The following is a 24,133-nucleotide window of genomic DNA, read 5'->3' as shown; positions in this document are numbered from 1 at the left end:
ATGTACCCCCCCCCAAAAAAAAAAAAACACCTGAAAACTGATTCAGACTTAGTGATCTGCCTGGTTCTCATACCCACCCTCACCTTCTTTACCTCTGGCCTCCAGACTTTGTCTCTCTTTTCCTAATGAGTAACTGTGAATGAGATCTTCACCTAACTACAATGGAAACAAAGATAATGAATATTTTTAAAAATTTCATCTATCAATGAAGATGGGAGCATTTATACTCTTTCCTAAGAGTCATAGTAAATGTTGGAGAAACAAAGAAGAGTTAAGTTGTAAGAAATCACCATGGATTTTTAGACAGATGCATGAAAAATTGCTTTCAAAACAATATTCTTACAGAGCACAGCAGGAAGAACATGGGGACACATGAGGGAGAATTTCACTCTGCTCAATGGCCGCTTTCTTTAAAAGAAAAGTTATTTGAGCATAACAGAATCAGCTCTAGGAGGGAATTTTCACTGTGGGTGAGAGCTACAGTCCCAAAGGCTAGCTCTCTAGGTCTCATTGTGAGCCATGCACAGACTTCTGAGAGTCCATGAGGCTCTTCTAAAGATCAGTTGCAATGATGTGCAAGTGGGCACACTGCAAAACATAAAGTGCCAGGCTGGGGCCTGTTATCCTCATTATATTACACACTGTCCAAGGTGCAAGGGCATCTTTGTAAATTAGATCAAGTTAGAACAAGTGAAACAAATGTTCAATTAAAGAGTCTGGGAAATCGTTCCCCACATTGCTGCTTCTTGTTTAACTCTAAAACATGAACACAAGCAAGGTGATTTTCTGGCCACCAGCTAGCCAGGCCCAGGGTTTGCTCCTGTGTTAAAAGTCCAAGTTGGAATTCTGAGGAGAATCTGAATTATTCATGTTTTGTTGGTTATTCCAATCCTATTTCATTTAGAAGAGTTGATTTCAAGATAATCAAATGAAGTTTTCTTCAGGCTGTCGAGAAGCATCTGTACAAGTGACCTGCTACAGTGAAAGAATGAGCTCATGTGATCTATGTGCGATGGATTTATGGAGTTTTACCATTTGGCTAGAACAATCTATTCATTTCACACAGACTTTCCAAATTAACACAAAATGGGGAGATTTATTCTGTGTCCCAAGTGTCTTGCTAATACTGACCAATTTACAAACTAATTCTGATTTAGTCAGGAATGCCTTGGAGATGAAAGTAAGGAAGACTCTAAGCCTTCTGAAGCTACTGGAGAATAAAACTATAAAATAAAAATATAACTCTAGGTAACCCTTCCATGTATCCCCAATTTCAAGCTTCCTATAAGTGGAATTAACATACCCCCAAACACCAAGCTACTGTTTTCCCTTCAACCACCTGGGCTGCAGTTAGGATTGTTTTGGTCCCTGTGGTCACACAGCTGAGTCCTGGGTCTGCTAATTATTCCGTAGGCAACAACAGAGCTACGCTGTCCCTACTTACCATCACTGACATCATTGACATCGCCACAGCATCATTTAAAAGACAGGGAGAGAATTTAGAGAATTTATATAGGTGGAAGACAAACGTACTTTGGAGCTAGGTGGACTGGTTCAAATCCTGGCTTTGCCACTTATTAGCTGTTTGATCTCAGTGAAGGTCTTTAATCTGTCTGAGTCTATTTTGCTTGTGTAAATGGGGATCCAACATCTGCCTTGCAGAGCTCTTAAGAAGAAAATGCACATAAATACTAAAACGTCTGATAAAGAGGAGGCTGGAAGTAGTGTTAGTGTAAACGACAGTAAAAATAACCAAAATTTGTTGAGTATAGCAGCTTACTATGCTAAATTGTTTACATGGATTATTTACTTGGATTATCTGATTTAATAACTCTAGAAGGGAGATATTATTTGTGCATTCTATAGATGAGGAAAAAGATCCATGGAGATTAAACTCATTTGGCCAAGGTCACAGATAAGGAGTACAACTGGACAGGAAACTAGATAGCTCTAGTATCTTAGTCACTTTTGGTCTTTATACCTATTATTAATTGGAGAGAGAACAAAATGGAAACAGCATAAGTTTGGGAATCTGACATATCTGATTGTAGTCATTTACCAGTCCTGTGACCTTGAGTAAATTATATAACTCTCTGACCTTCAGCCGCCCCATCTGTAAAATGCCTCAGGACTAAAGTGAGGACTGAACACCTAACAATTTGGCCTTCACTGTTCAAAAGGCATTATTTTATTCAATTAAAAAAAGGAGACATATAAAGAATAAGAAGGGAAATAATGAGATTCAAAATGAATTATTTGTAGTCGGGACACAAGGATTTAATTTATAAGCGTAAATTTAATTACTGCTCTTTGCAAAACATTGATCTTAACTGCCTACAGCAATGTCAGAATCTGCTGTTCTTTTCCCCTTGTGTGGTCTACAAAATTTGTTTCTCTGGTCCCCTCTGGCCTATCCTGATGTTACAGAGCATTGACACTTGTGGAATTTGTTCCGCTGTGTCACATACACATTTTTACACCTTTTCCAATCCCATCTGTCAAGCGCTCCTGCAATTTAAAAGGATTAGGAGTCTCCCTGTAATGTGTGCGCTGTACTCTTTGTCATGTGCTGTGATTTTTATGGGAGGAAAATTAGGTCATGATGAAGAGCTCCTGGTCTATAACTGCAAAGTAGCTTGGAGACAATAAATCATCAGCGGAGGCCAGCAGATTACAATGCAAAACGGAAAAAGTGCATGTAGGAAAAGGGTCGGAGCATTTTCTTGCACATAAATACATCAGGGTCCCCTGTAATCTGGGGCTGGCTTGCTGGATCTCAAGAGCATCTGCCAGAGGAATGGAGGGCTAGGGTTACTGAGCGCGGCTCACGGCTCATGGTTCATGCCTCCTGACAGCACAGCATAGGCAGGAGAAGCCATAAACCCACATCTTTACATGGGAGAACCAGGCAAGCCTTGGCAGGGCTGGGCTGCAAGTGCGAAGGAACCAAATTCAGAGGCTGTAACTGCAGAGAGGTTTTTTAAGGACAGCTGGAAGTCCTACGTCCTGTTGATATCAGCTTTTTGGCAGAGGGATCAACAATTTGGAAAGCAGTTTGGGGAATTTTATTAAAAATCTCACAAAAGGAACCAAATACACTTGGTAACTGAGGGTATATATAGATGGCTGTGATTTTCCATATCTCTAGAAGATTCTATTTCCTGTTATCTTTGCTGAGAGAGAGGAAAAAACTAAAACACAACAACTAACTTCATCTCTATTCAAACAATATTCAAGTAGCCTCCCAGCCCGGCATGGTGGCTCATTCTTGTAATCCCAGTGACTAGGGAGGCTGAGGCAGGAGGATGGTGAGTTCAAAGCCAGCCTCAGCAACTTAGCAAGGCCCTAAGCAACTTAGTGAGACCCTGACTCAAAGTCAAAATTAAAAGGGCCAGGGATGTGACTCAGTGGTTAAGCACCCCTGGGTTCAATCCCTGGTACAAAAAACAAACAAACCAAAAAACCAAAACAAATAAAGTAGCTTCCCAATTCAATCACTCCTTTATCTGGGGCCTATTAAAAGGGAATGTATGAGTTCAGATCTACAGACATTAACATCACTTGCCGCTAAAAGAAGAAAATGTTCTATGACACAGCATTCCTGCCCAGCTCACAAGTAAATCAAGCTTGCTTCTGAATCTAATAAGGACAGGATGAAAAAGAGTGCCAGGAATTATTTCAGTGCATCCAGGCACACCTTACTATTATTGTTTTATTAATTTTTCATATCAACAAGTATTAAATATTAAGGAAATGAAATCCAACTGCCAAATACCTAATGGTTGCCAAATCAATATTGATGTACATTGTGTGTACAAAGTCCAACACTGGTCAATGGATGTCAATGCCACCAATATTTTCTTAAATGTAGTTCAAGGCAGATTCATGAGCCCTTTTATGGGCCCTGCATTTTGTTAAATGCAGATCAAGGCAGTTTCTTGATATGGTTATTCTTCCTAGACACCCCAAAATTTCAGTCAATGGCAAGTAAACCTTCAAAAAACAATTAAAAGGAAAACCTTACAAGAAATCACAAAATTTTTAGTTTGGGGATATCTTGGTCAATAACAATGTTTAATATTTTGTTTTGTTTTAAAATCTTAACTAGAAGCATATAAATGTCCTCTACAACCCCAAGAATTTTCCTATTTTAACACTCATAGAAATAAGCTGTATGTTTGGGGAAAAGATTCTGCCCATACAGAAATGGCAACTTTAAATAACAGACTGTTGTCTTAAGGTAAGAATGGTAAGAGTCAAAATCTTTGCCCTGTGAGCTCTCAAGTCAAACTTGACTACAGGTAAAAACAGTCATACCCTCAAGTCTATTCTTCTTTAGAATGTCATATAATCCAAACAGGGTCCAGGCTATAGTCTCATTGATGGGAAATGATGCTGAGTTAGTATGGTCAACTCTCTGGTTTCATTATTTAACAGGTGATTTTGATATCACAGTACAATTTGGTTCAGCTTCCAGGGATGTTTTTCTAAAGTACTGAAGTAACCATTTGGATGACTGGAAAACCTACTCTACTTGGAAACTCTGAGAGCTCCCAGTTTTCAGGAGTAAATTTAACTCTTTTTCCATAGCTTTCCAAGACTCTTGACAAAGGGGCTGAATCCAGCCTCGTGACACCATCTGTCCCTACCTGCTAACATTCAGCCCACAGTCCTCTCATGAATACGTCATTTTAACATTTATAATTTGATTAATGTTGTTCTCTTGGAAAGCTGATGCTCCTGTCTCCACTCTTCTGCTGCCTACAAAACTTCCATTTATCAGTCAGAGCCCAGTGCCAGCAGAATTAACTGATCTCTGCTCAGTGGTGCCATCATACTTTATTTATCTTACTTTAGCACACTGCATAATGGTTAGTTATATCCTGATAAAATAGGAGTGCCTATCTTATTTATCTCTGGTCAACAGTTAATACCCAATACATGGTTACTGCAGTAAATAGAGATGAACAAGAGTGGATTTCTATAGCATGGATTCTAAAGTGGTCCTAAGTTCAATACTAGTTCTTCTCCTAAAAAGCTGCTGCTTAATTTCTCCATACTTCAGACTCAATGTCTAAGACAGAGCTGAAAATATTGACCTTATTTGAAAGTAAATGAGATGGTAAAGCGGCTTAGCACAATATCTTGTATGCAATAAGTTGTAAGTGAAAGTTAGCTATTATTATCACAATTATTACTTCTAGATTACATTCATTAATAAGATCTACCAGCTTCAACTGAATAAATAAACTGGTATATATTACCAATATGGGAAAAGAAAAATGACCATGAGCCCCCAAACAATACTATATCTTTTGGCTTTTTCCTTCCTACCTCTTTCCACATTGGGATATTTATTTCCTAAAACTGTGCAAACACTGCTCCTTCAGGGTCTGTTGGGGAAGGGGCAGAAAGAGCTCCTGGGCCACCTTGACAAGGTAAGTGTGTGTCCCCATGCTTTCTCTCCCAATAAGAGGAGTGTGGGAAACACCTCAGCAGGCCTCCCATCAAGGACACAGGTGGCTCTCTGGGGAAGAGGCTCAGCAAGGCTGTTTCCATGCACACAGGTACTATCTGCAGGGGATCTGGGTGTGCCAGGGACAACATAAAGGAGCTCATCTTCATTTTAAGCCTTGGGTTGAATGCCTTGCATTAACCCTTAGTAAATAAGACAGACAGGAGTAGGAAGAAAAAATCTTATGCCTTAGCCAGTTAGAACATAGAGGTCTTTTTCCTTCTGCTGAAAAAAATATGTCAGATTAAAGAAACTGAATTTTCTAGCCAGCAAGTATTCCATCTCTCTCTCCCTCTCCTTTTTAAATGTCAGTTTTAGAGACAAAAATGTCTTACACATTTTTGAGTTAGGGAAAGGTGAAGGGAGAGCTGGAGGCTGGGAGTGTTTGTCGTTATGAACAGAGATCCAGGTGGGCTTCACTCCAAATGTCTCAAGGGAGTGAGGAAATACCATGTGGCTTCATGGAGGAAGAGTGTTCCAGATGATGGAACAGCAACCACAAAGGCCTTGAGGTAGGTGTGTGCCTGCCATGTGAAGAACAGCAAGGAGTCAAGGCAGCTCTGCTAACAGTGGGGGATAGAGGCCATGTAGCACTTACTAGCTGGTACACAAACTGACCTTCCTGAGTGAAACAGGAAACCACCGGATGGTTCTTAGCACAGAAAACTGAAAGGACTTAACATTTAAAAAATCTGGGATGGAAGTAAGGAAGCAAACTGGGAGGCTCTTTTAAGATTCAGACAAGAGATGGTGGTGGCCTTCATTAGTGTTACCACTGTAGGTAGTGAGGAGTGGTCTGACTCTAGTTTCATTCTGCATGATTAAGTCCATTCTAGGCAAAGATTGTTTTAAAAAGAGGAACTTTTTCTTGGATTCCAGAGTTGTGGCTGCCAAATAGTGGCCAAGAAAACCCTGCACAAAATCTGGGATGCTTCATATAAAATTGCTATGTGTTAACATACTTCATAATATGGGGTGGAAGAAGGAGGAATTTTTTTTTTTTTTTTTTTTTTGGTACAGAGGATAAAACCCAGAGGTACTCTACCACTGAGCTACATCCCAGCCCTTTTTATTTTTTTGAGACAGGGTCTTACTAAGTTGCCAAGGCTGTCCTTGAACTTATGATCTTCCTGCCTCAATCTCCTGAGTCACTGGGAGAAAATGTTCTTAAGGAAGACCAGAAATCTTAATGCTCTAAAAGAAAAGACAGACTATACACATGTGCATGTGTGAGCATGCACACTATGAAAAAAAAATGCGCCATTTATAAAAAGAAAAGACAAACTATAGGTTTGTGTTTCATTTATAACACAAATAAAAAAGTTCAATATTTATGATATTAAAAAACTCATAAATTCCTAAGAAGACAACTAAGTAACAAATGGGCAAAGGATGTTTCCAAAATGAGACTCGTAATACTACCTCCTTCACTAGACTATTGTGAGAATAAAATGACAACACAAGTAAAGTGTTGGGCACAGTTCCTGGCATAGGATAAATGCTCAGTAAATGTTGTCCCTTGCCACCACCATGATTGTCACCTAAACTGGCACTGTCATCACCTCAACCAATTCCCTCAGGATTATCATCACATCGAACCACCACACTCAGCACCTTCACCACCATCAGGTCATAAGAATCATCAGCAATGCAAACCTGAGTCAACTGTGAAGGTCAATATCCATGCAGTTTCCTTCCAGAGTATGTTTCACTGCAAGTGACCAAATAAATGTGTATTACCTTTTCATGGTTCTCTATCAGGATCTCGATGACAATGTTCTGAAACTTGATATCCATGATGGCTGCTACTGTTTCTTCCTGAGGCCGTAGCAAGGTGGGTCCAAACACCACCCCAAGGTTTGCCACTGTCATCAAATTCTGCTTGTGATTGTTAGCAACACTGGGAAGAAGAAGAAGAAGAAGAAAAGCACAAATAAGAGAAATAGTGTATGCAGAGACAGTAACTCCCCCAACCCTTCCTGCCTGCCTCTGCGTAGGCTCCTGGTTTGTAGGAGCCAGCACTTGGGACATGCTCAGATGCCATCAACCAAAAAAGAGACTTTTCTATTTGTATTTTCATCTATCAAAGTTCACAAATTTTCATTCAGCGTCCAAGCTATCTTGCTACTTCAAGATATGGCACTCCTTATAATTTCCATTTTACCTAAAACAACCAACCAACAGATCAAAAAACCATCTACCAAATGTTGAACCTCTGCAAATCTGAATCTCTGTTCTGCGTGTTCAGGTAACTGCTAATCCCTTTTAGTGACAACTTATGTTCTTGGCTGCTGCTTAAACTACTGTGATCATTAGCATTTTCTCTAATGCAAACATAAAAATTCTTGACAGCTTTAATTCACTTGAAAACACAGACACAAAATAGGCCTAGTTTTTAAAATGGGCAGATCTGGCATTTAAAATCTCATCACGAAATTCAGCATTGACTCAAAGTATTAAAGCCCTCATCAGATGAAACATGTGGCTCACATTAACAGAAACATGTGGCGTAAACAGAAATAAAAACGCACTACAGTATATTCATGTACATGGCTATGTTTATTCTGTCCCTTCTACTCAAAATTTAATTCAGACTGCTGGCTGAAAAGGACACAGGGTTAGAAGTAGCTGGATCTGAGTAAATTGCTAAAAACATATGCATATGTTTGGATAAGCAACTACTCAAAACATATATCTAAACTCTGCATCTAGGCTTCCATGACCTAGTTTTAAAACTTAATTGTTTGTTTGTTGGCCCTGGGTATAAAGACACAAGTTTCCTACCGGCAACAAATAAGTTAAAAGTTCACACCATTCAGTATGGTCAAGAAAATACCAGGAGCTCCCCTAAATCACCTGTTGGAAGAAGGAAGTTACTCATTACTAATTTGAATCCAAAGAGAAACTGGGCAGAGATGGGCAGTTTACACAGACCTACCTCCCTAGCATTTAGTGCTATTTATACTGAGCATTTTTTCACACAATTCTATAAATGCCTACCCTGTTTCTCTTGCATATTTCTATTTTGTAAAAGGAAAAGTGATTATACTACCTTCAATGCCAGTTTTAAAACTGAGCCTTTATTGAAATACATCAACCAATTTTATAAGCAGATGTGAGTTTTTCTGTAACTTTTTAAAGTGAAGAGTTTAATTTAACTTCCTCCTTTGAAAGGGGAGGGTGTGGTTAGGTCTATGGAACTTTAACTGTGGCACAGTCCAGTCAGAAAGACAGTGTGCTTTTTGAATGCTAAGCAACACCTGGAGCAGGGAGAGCTGCCCCAGGCATCCAGGCCTGCTTTGGTCCACACAAGGATGTTTTCTAAGCTTTTTCTTAGTTCTAGCGGAGTCTCCTGGGTTTACTTAGAGTTTTCCATTCTACCCAGAACTTCATCATGTTGCCAGTCCGAAAAGAGTTAATCAGATGGTCAAGTTTGTACCTGGCAAGGAGGAGAGACTTTAGTCCTGTGCCTCTATCAATCAGCAAGTATGTATATTTACAAGCTGCTTGTAACATCACTGCTTTCCACATTAGCTCCTAATGTGTGGGAAGGGAATTCTCTCTCCTTATACTTCCCCTCCCAAATGAGCTAAGTCATTAGGCTTATCCCTCTTTCCACAAAAGTCCCTTGTGCAAGTGAATCAACAAGCTATTTATGTATGAAGGCACTTTCAAATTGTAGACTATTCAATAGAAAAATACAGGGTTTGGAAGATGAGTTTTTTACCCTAACTGGCCAGACTACAGCACCTCTTGGTCCAGCTTTACCTGCCAGACACCACCAGCTACTATCTGACACCCAGCTCTGACTATTCCACTGCTGGCTGAAAAGGACAGTGTCTTACACCTCTCCTGATTGTTGCAGATAACACAATGGCACAGCATGTGAAGTGTTTAGCAACACTTCTGTTGTCTGATAATAATTACAATAAACCTGTGGTGGGCCTCAGTTATTTATTTGTTTGTTTCTCAGAAGTGGGTTAAGCTAGGGCCTTGCCCAGTTAGGCAAGTGCTCTGCCACTGAGCTACGCCCAAGTCTGGAACTCTCAGCACACCTTCACCCAACTCGCTAAGCCTTCCTCTGCCACTTCCCAGCTCTGGGTCCCTGTGCAAATAACTCAATGTACTAAAACCCTAAGCATTTGGTTCTTCCTCTTAGAAAAAAGGGGAGCTTGAGGTAAACAACACATCTACTTTGTGGGTTGTGCAGATTAAAGTGATAGTACTTGGGAAATGCAGTAATGAGTGTAATAATTTATTTTCCATCTCTTTCCACTTTCATATCTCTCTGTCTTTGTCCATAACATTCTCTGCCTAGAATATTCTTACTCTTCTTTGCTTAGCAGACTGTTGATCTGCAACAGTTGAACTTTGCAGATCAAAGTTCAGCTCCAATGCCCCCTTCCTTTCTGTTTTTCCCCCTGGTCCTGATACAGATAGACATGTCTGACTGTGCCTGTGTTTATTACATGGTGTTGGTATCTGTGCTACTGCCCAAGGACAGGAATTGTGGTATTTCACTTGGTAGAACCAGCATTGAGCACCATGCTAGGCACAGGTGAGTCATAGTAAGCACTCACTGAGGTGTTAAAGGACGAGGGGAGGTTCTTCATAGACATAAAACTATTATTCTCAGCCCAGCTACTTACTCATAAGCCTCAAATTATTATTGATGATTTTTGGGAAATGTATTTAAACTATGCCAACCTCCCTTTTCAAAGTCTCAAACTGTGTTCCACTTTTTAGATTTAATTAATGGGCAATAATTACTCTGATTTGTAGGCCCTGACGCCCAAAGGCATTTGGAAAAAAGTACAGTAATTCTGGATCAGCAACTCTGAATATAAATAGGCTTGGGGCTAACCAACAGAATTCATTTCCCTTTTAATGATCAATTTTATTTTGGAACTTAAAAAACACATTGATTGAATTGTTAGAAAACTTTTTTGGGGAAAATGTGCACTTTTCATTACTAACTACCATTATCTTTTGGCCCACTGAAGTAATAAATTGATCTGCCACTCGATTATTACAGATCACAACTTGGTACGGCTATGTTCATTACTCCAGAATAAATTATTAACAATTTGAGATCTCTATGTATCCTGGAGAGAAAGACCTAGACCTCAGTCTCTGCTGGCACCAGTCATGCATTATAGCTTGACGGATTTACAGATGTGTGGGAAGCAGACTGGCAGAGCGCTGGGAAGTCAGTCCAGCAGAGGCCACGGGACTCATTCATTAGTGAGGTCTATAAAACACCAAGTGCCTGCTTTCTGTGCTGGTAATTGAGCTGCCTGAGCTCTTCCTAGCATAGTTCAGAACATCACGTTGGATCTTGACTTGAAATCTGCACACAGACGTTTCTTGTGCGTTATACATTGCACTGAATGAGCCTTTGACACATGCTCTCAGATTTCTGTGTCCACATGGATGGCTGTGCTATGGTGCCTTCTCCAAGCACTGTTAAGAGAAAACTGCCAATTTTGCAAGCTTTCTTGTAGGTTATTGGGAAAATGCTCCACATGGGATTTTTCTTTTTTCTTTTTGGTACTAGGGATTGAACCCAAAGGTGCTTAATCACTGTGCCATATCCACAGTCCTTTGATTTTTTTTTTTTTTTTGAGACAGGGTCTCACCAAGTTGCTTAGAGCTTCACTAAATTGCTGAAGCTGGCTTTGAACTTGTGATCCTCCTGCCTTGGCCTTCCGCCAGATAAAGATGGTGGTTGGGGAAGAGAGTACTACGAGGGGAGTACACAGTAGCCAACACTTTGGGGCCCGTAAAGAAAGATTTCCATGCTGTCATGGGATCTCGCCTGTCTTCCTCAAGTCTGAATGGGGCTCAGAACTCCATAAGCGCTAAGCAGTACTTTATAACCCCAGACTGGTCCTGAGGGTCTCCAATAATACATAAGCTTTTGAAATGTTCACAAATTGGTTTTAACTTGAGGCCTGTTGTGCCAAGATGAACAACATTAAAGCTGTGTCCCAGATCCTCTGGGCACAATGTGGTGACAGGTTAGCAACGTCTTCATGGAGCAAAAACACTTCCCTGTCAATCCTTATATGCCTGCTTCAGCTTCCACTGTTAAATAATGATAACGTAGACTCATAGGATATTTTAGACTTCACAAAAAGCTCTTTTTAAATATATTTTTGACCTTTGTAACAATTCTAAAACAGCAAATTTTGAACTTTCCAACAATGATTCAAAATAGGAAATAAATTTCTCTCATGCAATATTTCACTAGTACATGAGATATATATATATATATATATATATATACACACACACACACACACACACACACACATACATATATAAACAGATACACAATGTATCAGAAACAAAAGTTTCAGAAACAGTAAGTGGAACATATTCTATATTTTTATTCCTTTTTTATCCACTAAACAACCTACTTTCATACTATGAACTACAAATTGAAAAGTGATGTTGAAGGGGTAACAGTACGCAATATGGAAAATAAGAAAAAGAAGACAGTAGCACATGGTTGGAGCCTTGTGGAGAGCTGGATGGCAAGGCAAGTTTGGTGGCTGCTCTAAACCTGTTTCCTCATATGTAAAATTCAAGTGGTAATATCTACCACACAAAGCCGGAAGGCTGATAAAGCATGATGGTGTAAGGGAATCACCTCACATGAAATACTGGCTTAATAAGTGACAGATGCTATTGTTATGGCAGCAGTTAAGGTAGAGGTGATGGCAGCAGTAAATGCCAATTAAAGCTACACTGCTAGTTAGTGGTTTCATTTGATATCCTGTCCAGAAACCTCTAGTAGCTGCTTCTGCTCGGGGAGGTGTCCCCACCTCCTCCACCTATATTTCAAGGCCCTCTGGTACCCTACATATCTGTATTTCTTTCTTTTTCATTATTTTTTTAAATTATGAAATACTTCAAATCTATGGAATAGTTCAAAGCATCAGGTACTTATTTTCTATCACTTCCCTCTAAGTACCTCTGGTTGAGAGCTTCCTGTGAAACCACCTCATGTCTTGGCTTGCCTGGCAGGTTCTCCCCTAACCAGCCAAAGCCACCTGCTTGCAAAGCCAGCTCTGGGCACTACCCGGACCACTGGTGTACCACAGCCACATTGTACTCTCTCCTCTAAATATGGTGGCCCTTCCCATCCCATGAGGCATATCTACACTGACTGCTCCCCTCTTCACAACTGCCTCAGGACTAGAGGCTAAATCATGAAATTGGAGCACACCCTCTGTAGTACAAAGGTAGGTACCAGGGAGGCCCAAAGCTGACAATTCTGAAGGTGGGTGAGTGGGTGGGCACCCAAGCTACAGGAAATACCTCTTTCTCTACTACCAAGCTACTGAAACTCTACTTTTTTTGTGGTTAACCAGCTAAGCTTCCAGGGTTGTTAATCTGGTTCCTTTCATCAACTTCAAATCCACCCTTAGTATATAAAGAGGAATGGTAAGGAGAATTCCCACCCTCGCTGGCTGTTTTTTCTCCTAAGTCAGACTGCATGTATATTGCCTGGATCCTACTGGCCTTGGTGAGGCAGGGCCAGTCTGGATGTTGTTGAGGAGGCCTCTGCCAAGAACGCCCACTCTGAGCCAACAGAGCTTTTCTGGACTGCCCCAGTGACTGGCACCAGAACGAGAGTATAAAATAAATTTCTCTGAGTACTGATGGTGTTCACACTCACCAACTATACTGAGCATCTTCCTGTGAATGGTTATCTAGTATCTCCTAACCTTCATGACAACCCTTTCAGGCAGCTACTATCAAGACCATTTTATAGATGAGTGAACTGAAGCACCGGGAAGTTAAGTAATTTGCCTAAGATGGCACAGCTAACGAGGGACAGAGCCAGGAGGGAACCAAGTAAAGCCCATTCTGTTAACCATGGCTCTTAGCTGCTCCCACATGACCAAGGGTTGGTGCAGCCTGGGTTAAAAGAGATCATCGCTTTCTTCAGAAAACTCCATCAAAAATGAATATGCAGAGCAGTTACATGCTAGAGAACTGGGGGTGGGGCATGGTTATAATAGTAGGGAAAAAGGTTGCTCCCTCATTCTCTCTGGGAAGGAAGGAGGGAGAGAGAGGAGAGGAGAGGAGAGGAGAGGGATCACAGCATGCCTATGAGAGCAACACTGTACTAAACACCATTTCTGCTCTCTTCTTTTGGTGAAATATGGCTGCATGCTTAACAAAATTATGAAAATGATGAACTCTCCCTCAAATATGATGGTATACTATTTATAGCTGGCAGGCACCATCAGAAAGCTGCTTTCTAATAATGAACAGTATCAGAGCAAGAGAGTAGAACAAATTAAAATAGAGCGGGAGGGAGAGCTGCCAAAATGGTTTCTATAACCCCAAAGAGACAAGGATGGTGGTACATGCCCTTACCCAGGCTGTCCTGCCTTCACCCAAGGGTGGCAGAACTCTGTGAGCAACAAGCAACATGTTCTCTGCTGTGGGTGAAATGTATGAACTACATTCCAGATGGGTGAAACTAACTGCAGAGATGCTGAGTATCGCCCAGAACTACTTACTCTCACTTTAACCCCTCTTAGAGAGGCCCTCTTGGTCCTTAAAATTCCTGAAGTCAGAGTGCACAGCCACTCTCTCTCCTCCAATTAAACAGAGAGTTTAAAATCCACCATAGGTTATGGCTCTTTAGTTTTGAGTTGAAAACCTCATATAGTATGATAGGTCTTCAAAAAATCGAACATTGAATTTATATAAGATCTGACAATTCCACTTCTGGGTATATACCAAAGAATTACATGTAGGGTCTTGAAATACCCATCTCCATGGAAGTGTATACCTAACAGATAAAATGGAGAACCAATCTAATTATCTGAGGATGGATGAATGCTTAAGTAAAATGTGTCTACCTAGACAAAGGAAGATTAAACTTAAAGGAAAAAAAAAGACATTCTGACATCTGCTACAACATAGATGAAACTTAAGGACATTATATTAAGTGAAATAAGCTAGTCAAAAAAAAAAAAAGACAAATACTGTCTGTTTCCACTTATAAGGGGTAGAGAAGTCAAAAATCATAGAGTCAGCAGAGAGAATGGCAGTTGCCAGGGGCTGAGGGACAAGGGATATGGCAAGTGACTGTTTAATAGGTATGGATTCAGCTTTCAAAGATGTAAGTTTTGCATATGGAGAGGCTTGCACAATGACACAGGCATATTTAATAGCACTGAACTGTATGCTTAAAAATTATTAAGATGCTAAATTTTGAGTTATTTAATTTTATAACAAAAAATTGGTAAGAAAAGAAAACCCTTGGTATATTCTAAAAGGTTCTGCAATGATCCAGCTGATGTCTTAAGACCCTTTTCCAACATACTTCTCTTTGCTTTGCTCCTTGACCTAGGATCTAAAATTTTCTCTCACACACTTTTTTTGTTTTTGTGTGTGTATGTGGTGGTACTGGCAATTGAACCCAGGGTACTCTTATCTTCAGACTACATGCCCAGCCCTTTCTATCTTTAAATTTTGAGACAAGGTCTCAGTAAGTTGCTCAGACTGTCCTGGAACTTGTGGTCCTCCTGCCTCCGCTGAGATTACAGGTGTGCACCACCGCTTTGGTGTCTTCCTTCCTAATGCTGATCCTCCCCACCTGGGAGGCCCCAGCCCTTCTTTTTTTCTACTTCACTTTCTCAGAGGGGATCTTTCTAGACACTAAACTCTGGGTCAGGTCTCTCACTAAAATTCGAATTCCTCAATTCTTCTTCCTAGCATTTACTGAAAGCTACATATGTGACTAGTCAAGGAATTGTCCTTTTCTGCCTCCCCCACTTACCAGAAGCTCCAGGTGGGCAGGGATGGCATAAGTCTCCCTCCTGCTACATCCCCAGTGCCTAGCACAGTTTGCCATCTCATTTGCTGAGGGAGGGGGTGTAGGGAAAAAAAAAAAAACATGTAGTCGCTCTAAGTGCGTCAAGGCTCAGCTGCACTAAATGCCTGGTTAAAACTTCCATGTAACCTACTGGTATCTTAGAGCCTCTGCCAAGCTGGGGGACAAGGAGGGCAGGGTGTAACCAGAGCAGCCCACCCCGACAGCAAAGGCACATAACAAACCAGGTGTCTCTCCTTGGCCATACTAATCTGGAAGGTATGAAGGCCATAAAAGATTTACAGGGCATAATAATCATTATTATATGCATTACCTAATATGCATTATATAATTCAGCATAATGCTCACATTATTATGCTACTCTTCTTCCAATTCATTATTAAGCATTCCAGGATACAGTCTCCTGTGTCTTCCTTTTTCTCTTCTCCCTTTCTGAAATCCCTTTATTTTCTGCCTGCCTTTGATTATTACTAATTGTTATCACCAACTTTAGCTGAGTATTTACTGGGAGGCAGGCATACTCCTGGGAAATTTACTCCATCAATGAAGTCAGTTGATCTTTACAATATCCTTGTGAGGTAAGTTCCATTACCCCCCCACATAAAAAGGCTGAGGCCCAACAAATTCAGAAATTTGTCAAGGGTCATGTCCAGTAAGTAGTAGAGGTAGAACTGAAAGCCAAGCAGTTAAGAAGTCTGCCGTTTGATTTTAGTGCTACTGGCTCCCAAACACCCTGGTACAATGCAGAATAAGTGAGAGAGAGAGAGAGAGAGAGAGAGAGAGAGAGAGAGAGAGAGAGAGAGAGAGAATGTGTGTTAGAGAGAGAGAGAGAGAGAGAACATACATTTAGTATGTATCTTGCCATTTAATCTCACTTGCTTCTTTTCTTCATGGCCCAACTTTAAAACAATCGTGGGATGAACGAAAACCTGATTATTTTTATTTTATTTATTTATTTTTTTTTTATGTGGTGTCTGGAATCGAACCCAGTGCCTCACGCATGCTAGGCAAGTGCTCTACCACTAAGCCACAGCCCCGGCACCCTGATTATTTTTAAAAGAGTACTTTGAAAGCAAACAAGGATATTAGATTCATCTGTGTCTATCAACAGTATAAAATCCCTAAATTTTTCTATTGGTAATAATCTAATCTGGGTCATGGAATTACTGGAATCCCTCTGGAATAAACCAGGTTTTATTAACAGTAAGAATTATACTTTTGTTGTAAGTAGCCTAGTAATCCGTCACAGTATTTTAGAGATCCCAAATAGGGCAGCTTGAATTTTACTTGTTCTACATGGCCTTGACTACCTGGTGTTTGGATTGTCTCACAGACAAGGAGGACACATTCCTTAGACCTAAGGTTAATTGATTTGCTTTCACCTTTCTGGGTCTGGGTGGTTGTGTTTGTCAGCTTTTTTTCGTTGTGACAAGAACAACTTAGAGAAGGGAAAGTTTGTTTTAGCTCATGGTTCTGGAGGCTTAGAACATCCTCAGCTGAGTCCATTGCTCTGGGCCCAAGGTGAGGCAGAACACAATTGTGGAAGGGCATACTGAAGGGAAGCTGCTCACTTTCTGGTGACTGGGAAGCAGAAAGACAGAGAGGAGATGGGAAGGGCCCCTCAGGGAAGATGCACCCTTCCAAGGCCTGCCCCCAACAACCCAACTCCTCTAGCCATGCCTCACCTGCCTACAATTACCACCCCAGTCAGTCCATTTAAACTAGGATGGATTGAGTAGGTTACAGCTCTCATAATCTAATAATTTCACCTCTGAACATTCCTGCATCAACACAGGAGCTTAGAGGGAACACCTCACATCTAAGCCATAACAGAAGTCCGGTCTTCAGTCAGTAGCTATGTTCTTGGGTCCAGTCCACAGGGCCCAAATGGGGAAGAGCAGAATTCATGTGGAAAAGGCCTGCAGAGAAGCTGACTCAGGGAGCCCTTCTTCCTGGAAAATTACTTAACTATTTCAAATTATGTGACAATTGATTCTAAGACCCAATGTAATTAACATTTGCAAAGCATTTTTATAACTTGTAAAACAGTTTCACAATCATTATCATGGATTTCCTGATTGGTTCTCACATCTAGAGAGAGATGGCAGAAGACACACAGAGGGGATACAATAGTTCACAGTGTGTGACAACTGACCTATGACCTTTAAGCTAACACTGTTCAAAAAGGTGGTCCATGGAGGTGCTGCTTTAGGACCTTCCACCCACAGAGGAAGGTACGTGCTGATTCAGCACAGAGGTCCACAGTGTGTCAACTACTCTTCAGTTATCAAATATTTCTGAGTTTCTGTTATGTGCTCGATTGCTTTCAGTGTTGGGGACACAGCAGTGAAGGAAAGAGCCTCCCCTAGACTCCTTGCCTAATAGAAGGTTTCATTCTTTTGGGGTAGGACAAATAATAAGCAGATAAAATATATGATGCTCTGGTGAATCAGCAAGGAGGGAAAGGGGACAGGAAGTACCAGGGAAATGTATGCAATGGGTGGTCAGGGAAGTCTCACGAAGAGGAGGCATGTAATGAAGGAGGTAAAGGTAAGCCATGCGAGCACCTGGGAAGAGAGCTTGGGGCGGGGGTGTGCCTCATGGTGTGGAACATCATGTACCAGGAACAAAGTGAGCAAGGAGAAAGTGTCAGGAAAAGTCAGAGAGGTAATGGACTTGGGGGCAGCAAATCCTGGAGGGCTTTGCAGGCCACTGTAAGGGCTTTGTTTTTCACTGGGTGAGATGAAAAGCAATTAGAAAATTCTATCAGATGGGTAACATAATATTAGTCACCCCTCTCTGAAGACTCAGAAAGGCCTCAACTATTAAGACTTACATGCTCAAATTCCATGGATTGTTTATCTTTCAAAGAGAGAGAACTTCACAAACTACCATTAAACTCCGTGAGAGAATTTAAGACATTTACAGATCAGACGTGCACCATATATGTGCATGTTGTATCTGAGTAACTAAAATGTGTCAGGACTGTGCCTTTGTGCCTGTTTGTGCAGCTGCTCACTTTCCCCCTTGATCACCCCACTGGGAATCCCAGAGAAGGAACAGAATGCTTGGCCAAACCTGAACTGGAGGCGTAGGGCAAATGACAGCCTCTAGGTGCTAGTTACCTGCTGCCAGCTAAGTCACCCAGGAAGAGCACAGGTAGTAAACATTTCAGTGAAACCTTTATATATCTATTTGACTTGACCCCTGTACAATCTTTAATTAGTTAAAAGATATAGCAGTCTTCTGAAGCCAGATCTATCTAGTTCATTTTACAGATAAAGGAACAGAAAAAGCAAAATCAAAGATGAAGGGATCTGCCTGGTCATGTGGTTTTGCTCCAACAAGAATAGAGGCCCTAGACTGAGCACTTGGAATATCTCACTTCCTGTAAAATGCAAACCTCATTTCTGCTTTATGGAAATGACCATAATCCTTTTTGGAGAGAAGATCGATATTCAAATCTACAGATGGGATTATGGGCAATGTTACAGAGGGAGACTGACAGATTGATAGAAAGAGAAAAACACACTCACGCAGGCACCCACCCCAGGCAATCTAGCTCCTTTCATGGAGATCTTTCAAACGAGGGAAGTAATCCATCTGACTAGCATATTTTTGCAAAGGAGTGTGCTTTCACCCCAAAAAGGAAACAGAAAATTACATTCTTTGTCATGAGTATGCAACAAATTGAGAGGCTGAGATTGAAAAAGCTGAGTTTATTTCAAGGATCAATATATCCAATGATTCAAATTTATCCTCATGTCCAATCACAATACTTCTGACTTACATGTGGATATTCAATTAATAGAGAAAAATAGTTATTTGCAGTGTCTGAAAAAGTTTCATGGCTCTTCATAGACAGGAACCAAGATGTCATGGAAAAGTGCTGGAGTCATTTCATACCAAGAATTAAAGATGAAAAGCACCCCAGGTCTCTAACATCGATGAGGAATTACTAGAATGCTCTATCAATATTTTGGATGTTCGTTTGTCTGATGCAAATGCATAGAATCCATTAAAAAGGACAACACAATCTTTACAGTTCATGAAAGTTAGAAAAAAAGAAAGGCCAGGCGCAGTGCACACACCTATAATCCCACAGCTTGAGAAGCTGAGGCAGGAAGATTGAGAGTTCAAAACCAGCCTCAGCAACAACAAGGTGCTAAGCAACTCATGGAGACCCTGTATCTAAACAAAATACAAAATAGGGCTGGGGATGTGTTTCAGTGATAGAGTGTCCCTGAGTTCAATCCCTGATACCCCCCTGCAAAAAAATAAAAGGATAGGAAACAAGTCTGAGCAAACTATACCTTAATACCTCCCCCTACTGCTGAAGCTCTGTGCCAAATCTCCTAGCCACCTGCTGCACTCAATTGTTATCTCCTACAATTTCAACTTAAGTGCAAGCCTAAGGGAAACAATAGCTCTTCTTATTTGTTTATACATATAAAATTATTGTATTTATAGATAGTGGTGCATGTTAGAATAAGAGTGAGCATTCAAGCCCTTCTGTTATATTCATTGCCTTAATCACAAAAACAGATCCATCAGGGAAGGATGCCAAGAGAGTTCTTATATCAACAATGCAAAGCACAACTTAATTATCCTCGTTACAGGCAGCACAAAACTAGAAATTTAAGGAATTGTTCCCTTGAAAGCAAATTTTAAGATAAAGTAGGAGCTAAAGACTAAAGGTAAGAAAACCAGAGGATCGCTAGGCAGAGAACACCACTTGGTGTCTGGGAACAGAAACACCAGCTGATTCAAAGAACGAAGCTGGATCTGGGTCCCTGATCCACCCAACATTCGAACTCTCAGCAAGTGTCATTCTCAAAGCTCAGATCAAACAGATACTTTTCAAAGGGGAAATCAAAGTGTTTAATGACAAAGTTCTAAAATGCTTCCAATTGTGCAGCATCAAAGCCCAACACCTCGCTGCTGTCATCTTGCTTTGCCTAGCTCACCAGGCAAGGTGGGTGAAGAAGGCCAAGCTAATGGCTGTGGAGGCGGGGAAGAGAAGTACAATGCAAGTTGAAGCCATGCAATTGCACACAATTCCCAGGAGAAAAGCCACCAATAACCAACCTCAGCAGGCTAATCTGGGTATGCACAAACCAGCTGAGATGAAACAACAATCAAGTCCTCAAGTAAACCCATTCCTTGTGGCCTAATGATCTGATCTCCACCTGCTGTTCCAACCTCAGGCCATGCCATCCCCCTTACTCACAATGCTTCCCGATCCTGGGTTTCTGTCAACACTTAAATGCATCAGGTGTGCTCATACCCCAAATTGACCAAACCTGTGAGGTGCCAAGAGGGCAGTAGTGAACCAGATGGACAAGATCCTTGCTTTCATTCCAACTGGGAACACAAACACATCAGTAAAAATATCGGACTGTGAATGTGGCACCAAGAAATAAAACAGCAGTGTGTGAAAACTACTGAGAGGAGGACCAAATTACATAGGCTGGGAAGGTGTCCCCAGGGAACAGACAGAGCTGAGCCCAGTTTTCTAAGGGTGCAGTCTACAAGTCCATAGCCTAGGACAGGACTGAAAATCACTCCCACAGTAACGTCTCTACAACCACAAACTTCAGTGATGTCTGCCTGAGACCTCTTTAAAATGAACTCCAACAAATTATATTTCAGGGGAGTTTCACTTCCTTTTCCATAAGAATTCTGACGTCTGTGCCAACAGCTGCTGAGTACAATGGAAGCCCAGGAATCTTGGCCATCCCTGGGGTTTCCCATGCAATAAACACCCCGTAGTTTCTGGCTGATCCCTCTGCCCACCTCTGTAGTTTCCACCCTTTTGGGGTAGCAGCTCTTCCCCCAAAATGTGTCACTGATAGATCCCAATGCTCAGTCTTTCACACAAAAGGACATCTTTCAGACATTTACATCCAGGAAGGAAGCCACACCACAATCCTATTGATAAGTACCAGCATTTGGTTGGGTTACATAAAAAGCTAAGCAGTGATTTTAAAAGGTGGGGGGAAAAAACCAATAAAATAAAGAGTAAACCTTTAACAAGATTCCTTGGGTTTGGAAAACTTGAGGGGAAGAAACAAGGCCAGAATCCTCTGCTTTAGGAAAGGCTAAAACTCTGATAGAAATATGTGATAGACTATCAGATAGAAATCCCCTATTACACAGGGTATGGAGGCACACCCCTGTAATTGCAGTGACTTGGGAGGCTGAGGCAGGAGGATTCTACCAGGCCAGCTTCAGCTACTTAGTGAGGCCCTAAGCAACTTAGTGAGATTCTATCTCAAAGTGAAAAATAAAAAGGGCTGGGAATATGGCTCAGTGTAGAGTATCCCAGTACCAAAAAAAGAAAGAGAAGAAATTCCCTATTGTATATGCAGATTGTTTCCAATGTTTTTATCATTTCCTGCAGTGAACATCTATATACAAAAACACTTGCACCTTTCTCTAGAATAAATTCACAGCTGTGGAATTTCTAGATGAAAGGGTATAAATATCTTTCATACATATTACTAAACTGTCATCTAGGAGACCTGGATCAATTTACCCCTAGAATGTTTTAATGTGCTTGTTCTCTGGGCCCTTTCTTTTTTCTTTTACACATTTTTAATTGGTGTTTTAGAGCTGTACATAATGATGGGATTTGTTGTTACATATTTGTACATGCACACAATATAACAACAGAACTCCCCAGCACTTCTCCCTTCCCTCCCTTTATCTTTTCTTGCACCAAAATAAGGAATTATTATTTTCAAAGTTTTCATAAGCAGTATACAACATTTTCAGTTGCATTTCTTTTATTAGTAATGATATTGAGCCTTTTCTAAATGTCTGTTGATCCAATGTCTTCTTTAAGAGTCCAGATTTAACAAGTAATCTGAGAAAAGTCAACCAAAAGAAGCAGGTAAATAAGAAGACTTATCAGACAAGGATGCACCTTACCCCTACATTTTAAAAACCCCTCTGCAACAGCTGAAGTATTCCTGTATTTTTAATCCATATATTGTTCATGAAAGTTAATGGGGAAAAAGAAGAAAAAGAAAAAAAAAAACTACTGAAATTTCAGATCCATCTCTATGAAGTTGGGCAACAGTGAACTTCCCTGCCTCAACAGTTGGTGTAGGGATACAATGGTGTCTACTGAGAACCAAAGATTAAGCAGCCCAGAAGGGAAATGATAGCGATTTCTTCCTCAATTGATCTGTAAGCTTCATGACAAGAAAGACGTCTGCCTTGTTGATCACTGAATGCCTGGTACCTGGCACAACAGGGTCTTGATAGATCTTTGCTAGGTGTATTTCTAGCATGGTGGCCACGAGACTTGAAGGGACATGAGCTTCAGAAATTCAGCCCCACGGATTTCAATATATCCCACCAGGCCCCAGCAGTGTTATGGCTCTAGGGGGCATTACAGAAACATCTGTGGTTGCCACAGAGGGCAAAAGAGGCTCCTAGTACCATCTCTCTGGTCTACTTTACAGGGATGTGGGGATGCTGTAAGGACAAGGCCAGGAAGGGAGGTGAAGAGAGTTCTGAAAATGATCAAGTGTTGCACAAAGTGGATAATGAGAGGAGAGGGGGAGAACCGATTTTAACAGAACAGTGAAGAGAAAGGACCGAGGAGCACAGCAGAGGTTATCAGTGAAGAAGGCCTCGGCAAGGAGGCAGGCTGTCTGCCCTGTGTCCCATGAGCTGCACAGAGAGAGTCTCTGTCTCCCTGGAGCCCGGATGGCTGATATGACAGGCACAGGGTGCGACCAGGCCACTTCTAATTGTGCGGCCGGCCTGGGTCCAGCAGGAAGCCAGTGATTAGCGGAAGGAAGCACTGTTGCTGAAGCTTTATTAGGATCAGCATTCTGAGCTGAGGGAGGAAAGAAAAAGAAATCCCTGTGGTGAGAACTTGTTCTGGGAAACAGTCAAAAAACAGCACTCGTTTTCTGCACACTTGGGGGCTGACATTGAGGCCTTTGGTGCAGGTAAACCTCTGAAAGTGATTGAGGTGGCACTTCTAGAAGACCTGTCAAGAGAGATTTACACTTGAAATGCCCAATGGAGAAGATTGCAGCTATCAGGAGGGAGCCCCATGCCTGAGAGAGAGAAAGGGGAGAGGGGAGGGTGGGATGGAGACTTACACCTGGGCTGAGCAGAGCAGCCTCACTGGATGGGCTCTCTATTAGGAATGGAAAGGGCCTCAGAGGACTGTCCCTGCACCTTATTCATGGTTCTGCTGTTCCGCAGTTCCCTGTGCCACTCAGAAACCAAGCCACCAGCATCCACCAGTCCATTATAACATCCAGTCTCCATCAGGAAAACGTAGCAATCACCATGAGAAATATGCCGGAGGGCACTGCCACTCCTGATTATTGTTCCACGCTCTCCAGACTCCAGTGCTCCCAGCGCCACCAGAGCGCCCCAGGAAACTAGGACCTGTTGCCATGGCAGCTGCTTTCCCCCCTCTTAGGAAGGGCACACTCCAAGCTATTATGAAAATAAAAAGCTTTTATGTTGTGTGACCAACTCCCCTCTAGCTTCTCTGTCTTGTCCAGCTAAATTCTGGGTAGAACATACAGCAGAAATGGAAACGTGGGCATTTCCATGAAGCAATGACAAAAGTATTAATAAACCAGTTTCCAGACTGGGGGGGGGGATAAGAAAACAACTGTTCAAAGATAACTGTGTGGGGAGTGGGAATCGGGGGGGGGGGGAGAAGTAAAGTAATTAAAGAAAGACATTGTCTGAAGAACATTAGGTTCTGGCTGATGGCC

At 41.4% G+C, this 24,133-nt stretch overlaps 1 protein-coding gene across 8 annotated transcripts in view; it reads right to left on the bottom strand.

Moving 5' to 3' along the window:
* Arhgap26 (Rho GTPase activating protein 26) overlaps window positions 1–24,133 on the bottom strand; it is a 411,269-nt gene that overhangs the window by 95,367 nt on the left and 291,769 nt on the right. For all 8 annotated transcript variants that reach the window (XM_048811731.1, XM_048811728.1, XM_048811733.1 and 5 more), the window contains exon 18: window positions 7,256–7,415. In XM_048811731.1, coding sequence (XP_048667688.1) covers window positions 7,256–7,415 — 160 coding nt within the window. The remainder of the gene's footprint in view (window positions 1–7,255; window positions 7,416–24,133) is intronic.

Source organism: Marmota marmota, unplaced genomic scaffold (assembly GCF_001458135.2).
Source record: "Marmota marmota marmota unplaced genomic scaffold, marMar, whole genome shotgun sequence".
Taxonomy (NCBI): Eukaryota; Metazoa; Chordata; class Mammalia; order Rodentia; family Sciuridae; genus Marmota; species Marmota marmota.
The sequence above is the reverse complement of the archived record's forward strand: the minus strand, read 5'-3'. Positions and strand labels throughout refer to the sequence as shown.